The 15,155-nt window shown below is 40.8% G+C and overlaps 1 protein-coding gene across 1 annotated transcript; it reads right to left on the bottom strand.

Annotated features, from left to right (window-relative positions):
* Positions 1-2,729: 2,729 nt before the first annotated feature.
* Positions 2,730-12,596, bottom strand: dnajc24 (DnaJ (Hsp40) homolog, subfamily C, member 24). The gene is made up of 4 exons (XM_080874155.1): positions 11,954-12,596; positions 10,633-10,768; positions 6,216-6,284; positions 2,730-3,923 (listed from the first exon to the last, which is right to left on the bottom strand). Exons 1-4 carry the CDS (start codon positions 12,053-12,055, stop codon positions 3,709-3,711), a joined length of 522 nt encoding a protein of 173 aa, XP_080730281.1. The 5' UTR covers positions 12,056-12,596; the 3' UTR covers positions 2,730-3,708.
* Positions 12,597-15,155: the final 2,559 nt, after the last annotated feature.

Raw genomic sequence — 15,155 nt, 5'->3', positions numbered from 1 at the left:
TCCAAAATCTAGTCTATATAATTTCACTCTGAACTACAGTCCAAAAACAGTCCAACTTTATTCTAACCTTATTTATTTTTTCCATACATGTTAAAAAAGATAAGTTGAATTACATTTGGTTTAATTAAATGGATTTTAAGATTTTACAGTGTGATGAGAAAAGGGGGTCCTAACAGGGTGGGGTGTAATGAGTTTTTGTCCAGAAAATGGTTAGAAAGTGATCTAAAGGAGCCTAATTGTAGGTGGTGAGCAGGTGAAATGGATTTTGTGTCCCAGCACATCTCAGCATGTCTCTGTGTCTGTCACATCAATATTCTACCAACCCTCAATTACACATCAGCTGTCAACTCCTCCTCCTGCCCACTCCCTCAACACACACAGACATATACACACCACTTCCCCCACCCACATAATCTCCCCTGCACTCTTGACTGTTACTGCTAGAGAGGAAAATAATTAGTGAAAAATTTAGACAATATGTGTCACTCCTTCTCATCTTCTTTTCTGTCAAATCTCAACTATTTGCCCCTCACCCCTCATTTTGAACTCCTATTTTTGAAAAATGCAAAGATGGACGGATGGATGAAAGATGATCATCACTCAGATCTCCTGTTAGATGTGACCTTTGCAGGCTGAGTGACCAAAGATATGAGAGTCATTACCAGTCGTTATCCCTTTGTGTGTCTGTCGCAGCCCTGCTGAGGGGAGAATAGCTCTGTCATTTAGGGTACTGGGTTCAACTGGAGGGTTAGGACCTCTATGTAGTCACAGGATAATTTTTTTCTGAGTCACAGCATGCTTGTGTGTGTGTGTGCACATGTGTCTGTGTTTTCTTTTATAGTTTTTTTATAACCATATTATCAGTGTTTTGACAATACTCAAGGTTGTTTGAGTGTGTACGTATTTACTTAATTTATTAAATCATAAACGTATATATATGACATCGGAGTGCCATTTGGACTGAAGAAGTGTAGTTGGATCACAACAAAGAGAAGGAAGGTAGTCAGAACTTGTGGGATTGTACTCCAGAAGGCAATACTGCAGAAACTGACAGCTACATGGGAATCCCACAGCCAAATGGGAACCATGAAGAGGCCGCTAGGAAAGCCGCTACCACCAAATAGCTGCAGAGAGTGAGGCAAGTGCTGAATGGGAAGAACAAGATCCAGGCAATCAACACCTACGCCCTGCCAGTCGTCAGACACCCTGCTGGGATAATCAACTGCCCAACGGAGGAGGTACAAACCACTGACATCTAGACAAGGAAGCTTACCTTACCATGCATGGAGGGTTTCACCCCAAATCCAACACCCTGAGACTGTACGCTAAGAGGAAGGAAGGAGGCAGGGGAGTAGTGAGTGTAAGAACCACTGTCCAGGATGAAACAACAAAGATCCCCAAGTACATCAAGAAACGGGAAAATGGCCACAACTGATAGTGAACAGCTCAGGCAGCAGAAATCACAGAAAGAAGAGAAGCAAGAAAAAGAACCATCATGGATGAACAGGCTCGTGCATGGCATGCCCCGCTGGCGGATAGAAGTGGCGGATACCAAGAAATCCTACCAGTGGCTGGACAGAGCTGGACTGAAAGATAGCACAGAGGGACTTATCATGGCAGCACAGGCAAACGTTTTAAGCACAAGATCCATAGAGACACACCAGGAAAAATCCCAGTACAGGCTGTGAAAAGATGCTGCTGAATGACTCGAGCAGATCTCAGGAAAAACATGTGAAATCACTGTACAGAAGACCACAATCCTAGGAACAGCAAAGATAGTGCACAAGACCGTCAAGCTCCGAGGCCTCTGGTAGAAGGCCTGCGCTTAAAGGATAAAGACCGCCATGCAGGGAGAGTGCAAAATTATTAGATATGTGTAAGTAAGTATATGTATATACATTTTGTATAGGATTCAAAAATAGTTTACTAACGGCAGCAGAACGGACACATGCATATTGCAGTGGTTGGGTGTTGACAGCAGCAGGGATTCAGTGAAGTATAACACTCTAATGGGCGGAGCCAAACGTAAACAAACATGGGACAAGATCATTGGCCATACACTACGTTTTTCAACTGTATGCTTTCTTGTGAATACAGTCGAATCCTTAACCAAGTTACACTGTGGCAAAAGATATAGTTTTGAAAAACATGGTGAGCTCTAAACTGAAATTCAAGCAGGAGGCATGTTGCTGTTGACTGTGTGCAGCACGTAATTCTTCTGATCTAAAATATACTGCTTAAATAGTCTATTTAAGATGTTGTTTACCAGTGGCATCATAGCAACATCTTGTGATGGGACCACAAAAAAGGTCTGTTAGTTTCTGTGCTGTCTGATGCACTTGAAAAGAATTGGTTATGCTCAGCACCATCATGCCAGGGGTGTCAAACTCCAGGTCCTGCAGGTTTTAGATATCACCCCAGGTCAAAACACCTGAATCAAATGATTAGTTCATTGCCAGGCCTCTGGAGAACTTCAAGACATGTTGAGGAGGTAATTTAGCCATTTCAATCAGCTGTGTTGGATCACATCTAAAACCTGCAGAACACCGGCCCTCGAGGCCTGGAGTTTGACATCTGTGACCTATGGTGATTTCCTTCTTGAGTTATAGCATTCACACAATCGTTAGAAAACCTCTGTCCTTGAGTTCGAGTTCGCAAGTTTCAAACTCATCCAAGATTTTTAGTATGCACCTAATGGTACCAATTTTTTAAAAAAAAATCCTACATAATCTTGTTCTCGGGTTACTGTATTCACAAATTTGGTTGGCCATACCGCCCACCTCGCCACCAGGGATGGATGACAATCAGGTTTTTACAGCTGAAGGGTGAAAACGTTGCAGTGAAACAGCACAATTAAGTAAAATACAACTGTATACTGCACAATATTTCAGATGATCTTTCCATCTTGCATTTTTGGAATCCAAATACTGTTTAAGGCAATACATATATACATCACCACAACAAACAAACAAAACAAAAACCAGGGTTTTTTCTTTAATTGTTTATCTGTTTCATAACTAATTTGTGGTAGCATGAATGGCTGTGAGAGAGGTCATAATAACCAGGAAAAGCTGGCTATCAAGAACACAATGGAATTACATTTTCCATAGATTTTCAACTGTATGGAAATACAGTTAAAATTCAAAATCCATGCCCCCTTTCACATTTTCCAAAGCTATCCAGTGCTCCAGATTGAAGTCTTTGCTGGGTTGATTCTGGATCCCGGGACGCATGTTTGACACCCATGCTGTTGGAGTAGGCATAGTTTTATCAAAGTCTACCCTGAAGAGAAAACTTTAAGAGAAAATATTTTCTCCACAAGGTAAGAACCAGTGATTTTTATTATCTCGTCTCTTTCCATCACTCACCCTGAACCTGCTCTTGTCAGAGGTCTCTTCCTATTAAAAGGGAGTTCTTTCTTCAAGATCTGCCTGCTCGGATTGTTGTGGTCCTTGCTATAATATTGTAGTATTGTATAATATTGTTTAGTGTCGATTTCTCCAATTACATTTGAGATACCAAAAACAGGGGATTCCAAAATAAAGGTTTGTGGATAATGCAATACATTTAAGAGCTGAGAGTCTCAGCTTTAAGCCAGTATTGATCATATAATTGACTGGTGCACACTTGAAAGGAAAATGTCAATACTAATGATTATAAGAAAGGCTCAGAGTCAGAGTTGGAAATTATAAGAAAAAAGTATTAATATTACTGACATTTTTGAGCTTTTTCATTAGTTGACCACGTCACATACACACTGAGAGAACAGGTATCACAGCAGACAATTGCTCCTTTGTGCCGTCCTTCCTCAGTTTCCTTTTCACCTTCATCTTGCTGTTTCCTCTGTGGCTCCTCCTCCAGTTCCTCCTCAGTGACACTGAATACTCCTCCACAGCGACAGGAGTGTGTATATAGACCCTGATCTGAAAGAACACACTTTCAAAATTAGAGATGGAAGAAATTTACCAGCTGTAACCAAGTACATCTGGGACAGTACTCGTGAAAATATACAGACAGAGCATGAAATGGTAAATAAAAATTGAGAAAACAAAAATAGTGCTGAGCCTGAGTTCTTGTAATTTTTTAAAGTGGTATTAAGTAAGAGTCCTTTCTGTAGGTCATTCAAAGTTTTCATTTGGACATTTTTAGTCCACTTATTGTAGCTAATTATTTTCAGGGAACTTTGTTGTTGTTACAGTCGCTGACCTCTAGGGGCTCTCCCCATGTGAGAGAGCTTTTGCTCCTCCTATGCTCCAGGTCTGCCTCATAATCAGCAGCTGAGATGTTTTGCAGCTCGTCAGCCACTGTATCTCAAAATGCCGCGCCTTCTTTCCTTCCCTTTTCTCTGGGCTGTGAGCTGCAGTGGTTTGGGCAGCAGGTTGTAGCGGTGTCAATTTATGAAACTTGGTGTAACATTGGTTTTTAATATTTGTGAGTAAAGGTGTCCCTTTACAGAGACAATTGTGAACCACAGTGAAAGCATGTAGTTGTTTTCTGCCATTTTGTTTCAACCATTTTTCTCATGTTTTGTGGCAAGACGTGGAGCACAGTCATTGTATTTTGTTTTCTTATAGATAGAGTGGTCTTACTTTGTTTTTTAGCTAGACTGGGCTGTTCTGTTTGTCGTTTTGGCCTTGGAGACCCTGACACTAGGGGTGCAACAATACTCGTATCGATATTGAACCGTTCGATACAGTGCTTTCGGTTCGGTACGCATATGTATCGAACAATACAAAATTTTTAATTTATTTTATCAACTTTTCTTCTGACGATGCTGTCTGTGTTGAGCGCTCAGTGGATCTGCATTTGACTACTCCGCCTAGGCTGCACTGTCGAGTGCAGATCCACTGAGCGCAGCGCAAGCTAGCAAGACAGAAGCTAAGCTCATTGCAACATGGCAAATTGAACCTCCCCCACCCTCATTCAGATCTGGCGTTTGGAACTATTTTGGTCTTCATGTGACGTATGACCCTGAAGGTAAGCGCGTCATGGACTAAAGTAAAAAAGTATGTCGGATGTGCCACGCAATGCTCAATTACATTGGTGGGAACTAGTGTGTTAGCGCAGTTAGCTCGTTAACGTGTTGACACCGTCCAGCCCCACGCACGGGGCGATCCGCGGTAACTCGTTAACGGAGATTTACCACGTTATGGCGTTAACGTCATTTGAACAAGATTAACGCTGACAGCACTAGTGGGAACACAACGAATATGACTGCACATTTACTCCGACATCATCCTAGTGCAAAGACAAAAACAACAAGCACGCATGCTACAAACTTTATCCGAGTCATTTAGACAGCCGTTAGCACATGATTCTCCTTATGGGGACCTGATATGTTTAATATGCTGCTGAGAATATAGCCCAGAAGAAGCGGATAGTATAGCTTTTATTTTGGAAAGAGACATTTCTCTCTTTTCCAAAGATGAGTGATTTCTCGATCAGATATTTTTTTATTACTTTGTTTTTTCAGCAACATTACATTTAAAAACTGTACTTTTGAGTTAAAATATATATTTATAATTTTAATAAATGACAAATTAAAAAGGCATGAACATTTTTTTGTATCGAAAAAATATCAAACCGTGACACCAAAGTATTGAACCAAACCAAACTGTGAATTTTGTGTATCGTTGCACCCCTACCTGACACAGAGCTTCCCTGTGTTTTATTTGGGCCTAATTGGTTCGTTTGGAATTGTGAAATAAACAGTGTTTTAACGACGTCGACTTTGTGGCAGTTAATAATTACCCCCACCCCAGATAATACTTTGTTTTTAAGTGGGGTGTAACAGTTGTCATTTACCACTAATCTATGAATAAGTCAAAAAAAAAACCCCACCCAACTCAAGTGATGAGAACGCCTTGTGTCGATACAGACAACAAACAATTTAGCAAAAACTTAATTTTAAATTGCAGCTTTAGGCACTTTGTTACCAGCAGCTTGTAAAAAAAGAAAACAAAACATTATTTTCTTTCCAGTTTCTTTAGTAGAATCTAGTTAAAAAAGGCCAAAGATGACACAGTTTCACAGGCATAAGATAGTATTTTTGCACTATGGTGGTTCATAAAGGTAAACACACAATTTACTTTAAATGGACAGATTTTTGTATAGAGCATTTCTACGCTACATGAGCACTCAAAGAGCTTTACTTGCACCTGCCACTCTAAATATGGTTTCCGGGGGAATGTTTAGTGTACATAATGTGTCATTACCATCATCCCAGGTCATGTCATCCACATAGACTGTAGAATCTATTGGCCAATCCTGTTTCAGTGTCCATGCTGCAGAAGTGACAATGCATCATTATTAGTAGCTGCAGTTATAGAAAAAACAAGCAATATTATTTAACATTTGCTGTTAAAGTTATTGTGTCAGAGTCTGCTCTCAAAATGTAAATCAAAATGTACTAAAAATGTAAATCATTCTGAACTTTACAGTCTTTTTTCCTACTTAACCCCCAGAAAAGTTGTATTCATTCAGATAACATCTTATATAGGGTTTTTACAAGTCAAGTGCATTGGGATAGACGATAGTAAACACTACAATAGTGCAAATGACTGTAGGGTGGATAAATGAACTGAGTGACATACTGATAATGGAAGGATGGACAGACGGGTGAAAAGATAGATGTTCACACTTACTTTTTCTTTGTTTTTACAATTCACTGAGAAAACAGTCATTATCAAGTTATGCAGTTTGACAGTGATAATGACTCTGAACCATGCATAATTAGTGCTAAACTTTGATTAGCTTTTAATTAGCGTAATACTGTGTGAAGAATAATTGCTGCTATACTAGTCCGAATTTAAAATAGGATAAAGAATGAAGGAGAGACGAGTGCTTTCAGGAACATACGCATAAAACACACCAGAGGTAAACAAATATCTTATTTCTTACAGTTTTGAAACCATCTATGGATATTTTATTTTTAACAAACCTTTGCCACACAGTGACTGCAGATGGCAGTGAATCCATACTCACCACGTGAGTAAGTTAACACCTTGGCTAGGCTATAGCCAGACTGATACGACTTATTTTAAAATAAAATCACTTAAGTGAAAATTACGTCTAATCATGGGTTCCCTATTTGAGTAGCTTCCGGGGCCCAAAGCAGAGGTGGAGAACTTGATGGAGCTGTGTGGTGTGAGCTTGTGTGTGGCAGGTGAAAAGCTGCCCAGAGCTTCATCCACAGCGTCTTTATCCCGTCGTCCTTCTCTCACCCCAAATTGGTCGTGTTAGATGGCCGCCCCTCCCTGAGCCTGGTTCTGCTGGAGGTTTCTTCCTGTTAAAAGGGAGTTTTTCCTTCCCACTGCCTCTAAAGCGCTTGCTCATATGATTGTTGGGGTTTTCTCTGACTTTCTGTATTATTGTAGAGTCTTTCCCCCTACAATACAAAGTGCCTTGAGGTGACTGTTGTTGTGATTTGGCACAATATAAATAAAACTGAATTGAACTTGTCAAAAGGACAAAAACTATTATACATAAACATTCAGGCATCCCATAACGTTATGTGCATTGGGTCCTTGTGTCATAAACCCATTCAGTTTACCACTTGTATGATGTGCTTTCTGTCTAACATACACATTAACAGTCTGATGGATGCATCAGAGAGCAACTTGTCTAATTCCCAGGGATATTTGGATTGTAGGCTGGAGTAGCCACACACAGAAGCACCAACCTACTGATTAGGAGATGACCTGTTCTACGTCCTGAGCTACAGCCAACCCATAAATCCCAATGTCACTGGACACTTCATAACTAGGGCTGCCACAAACGATTATTTTGATAGTCGACTAGTCACCGATTATTTTTGCGATTAGTCGACTAATCAGATCATCATCCATTGGACGTAAAACGTACAGCTTATTGCACCAGCAGCATCTGCTCTTATATAACTATCATTAGCTTACAGCTGGTATGTTTAAGGTATGTGCTAACTAAAAATAAAGACAAGATGACAGTTTATTAAATTTTAATGAAATCTGCAGATTGTTTCGGTGGAGTTTAATAAACTCAGCCGTCTGCTCCTTGCTATCTAAAATATAACAGGACACCGGAGTATATTCTCGAGCATCTCACACTTATGATAATCAGCTGTCTGCTTGAAGTTTATTCAGCTGTGTAAAAACTATAACTTTGATCTCAGCCAAACTGATTTACTCAGGAACAAATAAAATACTGAAAAAAGCCAAACAATAACATTTTTAAGTCATCTAAGTGACTCATATATCATGTTTAACCTAAGTAGCGAAAGACGGCGGTGGGTTTGAAAACGATTTGCCGGGAGTCCGGTGTTCTCACGGCTCTAGTGAGCCTTGCCCCCGGCTAGCTATCGAGCTGGTGGGTAACAGACGTCTCAGAAAACGTCGGCGCGCTTTTGAAAATATTTGGTGTCTTGATAAACTGAGCAGATATTTGAAGTTTACACAGATAAATTCTTGCCTGAAAATATGTTAAACGTTTATTTTGTGACCCAGAAAGAATAATAAGAGTAACATTAAAACTAGCTAGCTGCTGCCATTGTTGGAAACTGAGCTGGTCACTTGCCCCTCCCTTCCTTCCCTCCCCATCTCCAGCTGCCTCCCTCTTCCCGCTCCACCACAACCACCCACACATGCAGGACCTTGGAGTAGGGGTATGTCACCAGGGTGCAGAGGAGACTCGGGCCACTTCGGAGGTGGGGTGCCCCCGGCCTCTCGGCCTGGGGCTCGGTCACTCAGGCACGGCTGGCTGCCGGCGGAGCTCACGGGCGCGTCACTGCAACTCCCCCTGGCTTCTGCTCCGTGGCTGCTGAGTGAGCCCTCATCTGGGACTCTCCTCAGCTCTTTCTGGGACAGTGGCGCGGCTGCCCCTCTGTTGGTCTTCCTTGGTCTCTTGTGTTCTGAGGGCCTCTGGATGTCTGGAGTTTTGATCTCCTCCATACCCGCTTCATGCCCTGGAGGACGGGGCTGTGGCCCCCCCACACCCTCTAGCAGATCATTACATGAAGGAACCTTTTAAAAAAAAAACCAAAAAAAAACAAGCGCGTCCATGCTCACAGGTGTACACACGGGTGATCACACCCACAAACTACACCCTTTTTGGCTCCTACCTCAAAGCACACTGTGTTCTGTTGATCTTATGTGCTGCACAATAATGTTTAATATTTAGTATTTACTGTCATATTCCCATATATCATTGTGATGTTGTTTATTCTATTACTCTTGTTCTCTTCTGCTTGTTTTCTTTTTTCTTTCTCAGCAGGTGATCCAGGTGATCGATATATGCATTTTTTTTTTCTGCCCGTTCTGTTGGTTTTTGTTTTTTGCCCTTCTCCCCCGTCCCTCTTCTCAGCTGTTATTCTTTCCCTCTTTCTTTCTCCCCTTCTTTCCCCCAGTCAAGTCTGTCCCGTATTCAGTAAGTGAAAATAAAATGAACAATAAAAGGTGAATCAAATGGACCATTACGGCAAGGCTGGGATGGTCAATTTGGTAAAGTAAATCCGTTGGGCATCTTTCTTTGCCTTTAGACAACAATTCTGATGGCAAAAGAGCCAAACGGGACAGGCGCAAAATAAATTAAAAAAAGAAAAAAAAAAGAAAAAGGAAACTGAGCTGGGCCGCGCTATGAATTCTGGGATAGGTTGGGCCATGAAGTATGCACCCGACCCATCCTTCAAATCTGGGGAAATGAAGGGCGCATTTGTCGGAGTCTTTGAATTTGGACAGTCTTCATGGTGTCGCTGTAACGTAATCGGCCTACAAATGCGGCCACAGGACGATGCGGCCCCTGAATTTGGACACAGCTACGATACCGGACACAGCTTCTTCTTCTTCGTAGTTTAACGGCAGCTGGCATCCTTGTACATGCAGTGCTGCCATCTTCTGTTTCAGTCCGTTATTACACTCGGAAATCCTACTACTTATTCCTGCATCTTTTGGGATCTTACAAAGCTTCAAACGACGTGTCGATAATTTTGATAGTCGACGTAATCGTGACTAGTCGACTAATCGTGGCAGCCCTACTTCATACATCATTACTTTCAGAGCCAGCATATTTAAATGACAGTATTCATATTTGGTACTTGTGTATAAATATTGTATATTTTGAAGTACTGGTACTTTATTCCATCCATAATATTTGTCAAACATATGCAGCCTGCTGAAAGAGATTCCTTTTCTGCTCCAGGACTGAGGTTAGAGCAAATTTTGGTGGACTGTGCATTCACTGTACTCTGCTGCTGGTAAATAAACCCAGGTTATTAATAATGTCTGGTGAGCTGTAGCATTTCGCTGATATACTGCATTCATGTTGAACATTCAGGTTCAAATTTTAAAAAAGATGATTGAGTTCGGAAAGTTGGGGCGAAAACCAGGGAAAAAAGTCTGAATTTTCAAGATTAAAGTTTTACATTTCTTTAAAAAAAACAAAACAAAGCAAAAAAAACATAGGAAAACTGTGTTTTCCCATCAAACAACAACACGAGATGTAAAGAGAAGATATGCATTTTCACGTTTTTGTGCCAGTCTTGGTCAGTGAAAAATAAAACTACATCAACATAAGTAATACAAAACATTTTTTCCCGTCAAAGAAAACCATCACGAACCTTATCAGTAAATAAAGTAAATGAAGCACAATTTAAAGTCCCACCTCTTCTTTGCAAGTCATATTGTGTCCTAGTGGTTTGGTCACTAAGGACCCTCCATGCAGCGTCAACTTCTAGAAACTTCTTCACACCAGACTCTGCTTCGGAAGAACAATCCCCTCCAAGACGGTCTGGGTGGTACTGCAGATTTGTGCACACACAAACAAACGTATATTCAGACACCTCATCTTCTATGTATGAACTTATTGCAAATATTTGACATTTGGAGGGCTCAGAAGACCCAGACAGCTGTCCAAAAAAACAAAGGGATTGGCACTTACACAGTGCTTTTCTACTATGAGCACTAAAAGCACTTTTATTCCTGCCCAAGTGTCTTGTCTAACATTCACACACAGTCACACTCTCATGGATGCATTGGGTTATCTCTCCTGCAAGTTGAAAGATGATATGCAAACTGGAGGGGCTGCGAATCAAACTACCTTGTGATAGGTCAATGTCTGCTCTACCACCCGAGCTACAGCTTATTATTGATACTAGATACATCCATTAGAATGTATGTAACAGAGAAATACACAGAAATTAGTTAGACAGCACAGTCTCATCTGGGCACCTTTTGGCACCTAAGGCAGTCAAATGTGGGTCAGTTGGCTTAAAAGTCTTGGCCAACAATTTTCTAATAGCTTTACACACTTGTCGCTAATAGCTATCCTCCAGCTAAATATCTGTGCGCCATTTAACAAAACTGATGACAGCATTTTATTGCTAGCTTCTCTTCATGCAAACAAAATCCTTCCATGCACAAATGACAGTCATGGAGTTCCACATGTGCTGGGGCTGATCCCTTATCCACCTCCTCTTAAGATATGTCATTAGAAAAAAACTGCATATGCTTCCACTGCATTACTTATCAGGTGTAAATGCAGTGGTGAGAATGAATACAAACGCCACATTTAATACAATCTTATCATGATGACAATGCAATGATCAGATGCTTTCCAAATGGTATGAGGTGGTGGCTCAAAACAGGACGACCTTTCTGTTTTCAAACAAAAGGAACTGGCTGCTAGTAACAAAGTGTGTAAAGATAACATCTAAAGTGGATTTGTTCCCAAATTGTTTATGTATAGACATAACACTGGTTCATCACTGAGTTAAGAGCCTTTTTATGCTTAAAAAATACACAGGTAAGTTGCCTAAGCCAAAAAAAAAAAAAAAAAAAAATCTGGTCAGCTCCAGGGACTGAAATGAGGGAAAAGGCACACAATGTGGACAACAAAATGGAAATACATGAGGGTAGACCGCTTTTGCATGCATATAGGTAGTATGGGTCTATAGACAGATGGAACAAATAGAGAATGGATTTACCTGTAAGGCCAGCTGCTGGTACCTGTGTCTGAGCTGCTGAACCGAGTCTGAGGGGTTTGCTCCCAGGACAGCATACAGATCCTTCTCTATTGTTTGGTTCATTCTTGCGTAAGTGCGATGCTGACATCAGACAATTGCATTCACCATCATAAGGAGAGTCTTTTGCAAATATGTGAACTGTTTTTAGGACCTTTAGCAGTCAGCTCAGTAAAATGTGCTCACTTAGAAATGTCAAATCAAACCGCAACCTTTGAACGGGTTACAGTTATTCCACACTGCCGCAGGACGAACTGCAACAAAACGAGAGCTCTTCGTTTGAAATTATTAGTAATTACAGTGGGTAATCTCGGTTAACTTGCACAAACACAGTGTGGTACACACATGACAGGCAGTTATTCAGTGTGAACCTGCGGGCTCAGAGGTGTGCCGGGGTCAGGAAAGACGCGAGCTTCACGACAAAGTAACGCTTAGATAAGTTTAACAGACGAAATGTGGTCGACGAAGGCGCTTATGGTTTCACGTTTTCTATATTTCCCAGAGACCTACATTTAAAGGACTGAACATACCTCTAACACACGAGACAACATAGCGTTCTACGCTGTTATGAGTCCCCTTAAAAACAGCCCGTGTATTTATGGTCCGCCTGCTTGAGTTCCGCTAGGAAAATGAAATACAGAACACTTCGAGTACCGTTTTGTACTCAGACTAGTGCACAACAGTGCTAGTGGCACCCATTAAAATAAAACTACTTTTGTACAAGATGTAATAAACATACGGAAGAGGATTGGGGCCACTGGGGAAAAAAGTGGGCACGTCTTTTTTTCATTTCCAGATGAAAAAAAAACGTGCCCACCCAGTGGCTCTAATCCTTCTCCGTAGCAACGTATTTGGTTAACGAACTTTATCAGGAAATAAAATTTACATTTTATTTTATTTTTACATTAATAGAACAATAACGACGAAGAACATTTTAAAAACAAAAAGCACAAGATAAAATAAACAAACAAATTTACGCTCGCTCCTGATTTAGCACAACTTGAAATGAATAAACTTAGAATAATGGGTCCTACATCGTGTGCCAAAGCCCCTTACTCAATGACATCTGAAACTTACAAGATGAAAAACGTTTTAGTTATTTCTTTAATTTGTCAGTCCCCTGTACAACACAATCCTGTAGGCAGTGTGAGAGAGTGTCAAACACGTCTTTGTCTACAGATATGTCAACAAAAGGGAAAAGGCTCAGGTAAAAAAACTAATACCATAGTGTATGATTTGATACTGATGTGTATAGAAAGACTTTTTTTTATTATATTATATTGTGAAGTAGATAGATAATCTGGAAACCATCCCAGCTACCATAGGATGAGGATACCAACCAAATTCTGATTAACTTGGAGCATTTGGAAAATTTTCTTGGGAAAACAAGTGTGAACAACAGCTAATTCCCTTTATCCAGAGAACAACAGTAATTATTGCAGAACATGATTAGGGGCAAAATAAGGACAATATGGTTGCTATGTAAATAGAGAAAGTTGTTGAATAGTTGAACTCTGAAAATATCATGGAAGTGAAACAAGTGTTAGTGATTGTTTCAAACTGTGGTGCAAATAGATAAGATATTTTACTTTAAAGTATCGCAACAACCAATATAAAGTGTTGAATTCCATTGCCAAATGTCTGAGCAATCATCCAGCAAAGAGCAGCGCAGGACCACATGCTGGGAAATCTGTCCTGAAAATACAGACCAGAAGTGATCTGTTAATTGAAATGGGAACAGAAGTGATGAGGTGACATGATGACACCTTTATGATCTGATTTCCTGTCTGTCGCTCAGTCGTGGCTCTTAACGAGACCACAGAGGGAATGGGTGAAGAGGAGAGATCCTGGGTGAATGACATTGTTGTACAGTTAATTATGTCGTCATTTTGGGTGAATTAAGGCTCAATTAGTGAAGTGACAAAGTATTCATTGTCAAACTGTGGCTGCCATCGTCACTTTATTAAATACCAAGGTCTGTACAGCCTCCTGTAGTGTCATCCAGCTGTCCTGAAATACGTCGTGTCTTTGTGAACCTTTTGGTCACACTTTGGTCAAAGGTGTTGATAAAATTCTGCTCTTAGTGGAAGTTTTTGTATGAGACTTTGTTATTATGGAAAAATGAAAAATATTCTAACATGTATAAGCAGGCTGTGTATAATATTAGTCAGATGAAGCTGTTCAAAATAGAACAATTTTTTATATTCCCACCTATCATATAACACATTTTATACACAAAAAGATGAGTAGTGCATTATTATAGTGCATTTCAATGCACTATAATAATGCACTACTCATCTGCAAAGTCACCCGAGTCCAGATACAGGCCATATATGGCCTGTATCTGGACTCGGATACTCACCTATCACCTACCTGCCTGCCCTCCTGGAGTCCTTTGCTCTCTGGACTCAGTAACAGAAGTGGTTGGTTTTTCTGGCCCAAACACCCACAAAGCTTGCCTAGCTGCCTCCTCCTGAAATTTTCCCTCCTCAACTCACAAGTACACAATCCTCATATCTACAACATTCATGGATCTCTGGAAGCTTGGAATTAACTCTGCTCTCCTCTAACATAGTGCTATCCCTCCCATATACAGGTAACAATACCAGCAATGAAATTCTTAGGCCCCTCAATATTGTACAGAGAAGAGTAAAACTGCACATAAGTAACACTAAATAAAAATAAGATAAACTATATAAATAAAGGAAATATATCCTCCTCGATATTTCAGCAGCTCAGTTGGTTGATGGTTTGTGGGTAGAAACTGTCCCTGAAGAGTGTATGGCTGGGGTGGCTGGGATCAGACAGGGTCCTCTGGGCCTTCCTCCTACAGCGCTGTTTGTAAAGGTCTGGATGGCTGGCAGTTCAGACCTGGTGATTCGTTGTGCTGATTTGACCACCCTCCATAGAGCTTTGTGGTCCAGAGCATTACAACTTCCTACCAGGTCATGATGTAGTCAGAAGGAATACTCTTGATGGTGCATCGACAGAAGTTGGCGAGTATTCTGCGGTCCATGCCAACCTCCTTAGCTGCCACAGAAGGAAGAACCGCTGTCTCGTTTCTTTTGTGATCACATTTGTGATGTCGGCAGCTCAGATCCTCACTTATGTTAATAACCAGCAACCTGAAGTATCTGACTCTCTCCACCTCTGTCCCCTCCATGTA

This window comes from Rhamphochromis sp. 'chilingali', assembly GCF_963969265.1.
Source record: "Rhamphochromis sp. 'chilingali' genome assembly, chromosome: 2".
Lineage (NCBI taxonomy): Eukaryota > Metazoa > Chordata > Actinopteri > Cichliformes > Cichlidae > Rhamphochromis > Rhamphochromis sp. 'chilingali'.
The sequence above is the reverse complement of the archived record's forward strand: the minus strand, read 5'-3'. Positions and strand labels throughout refer to the sequence as shown.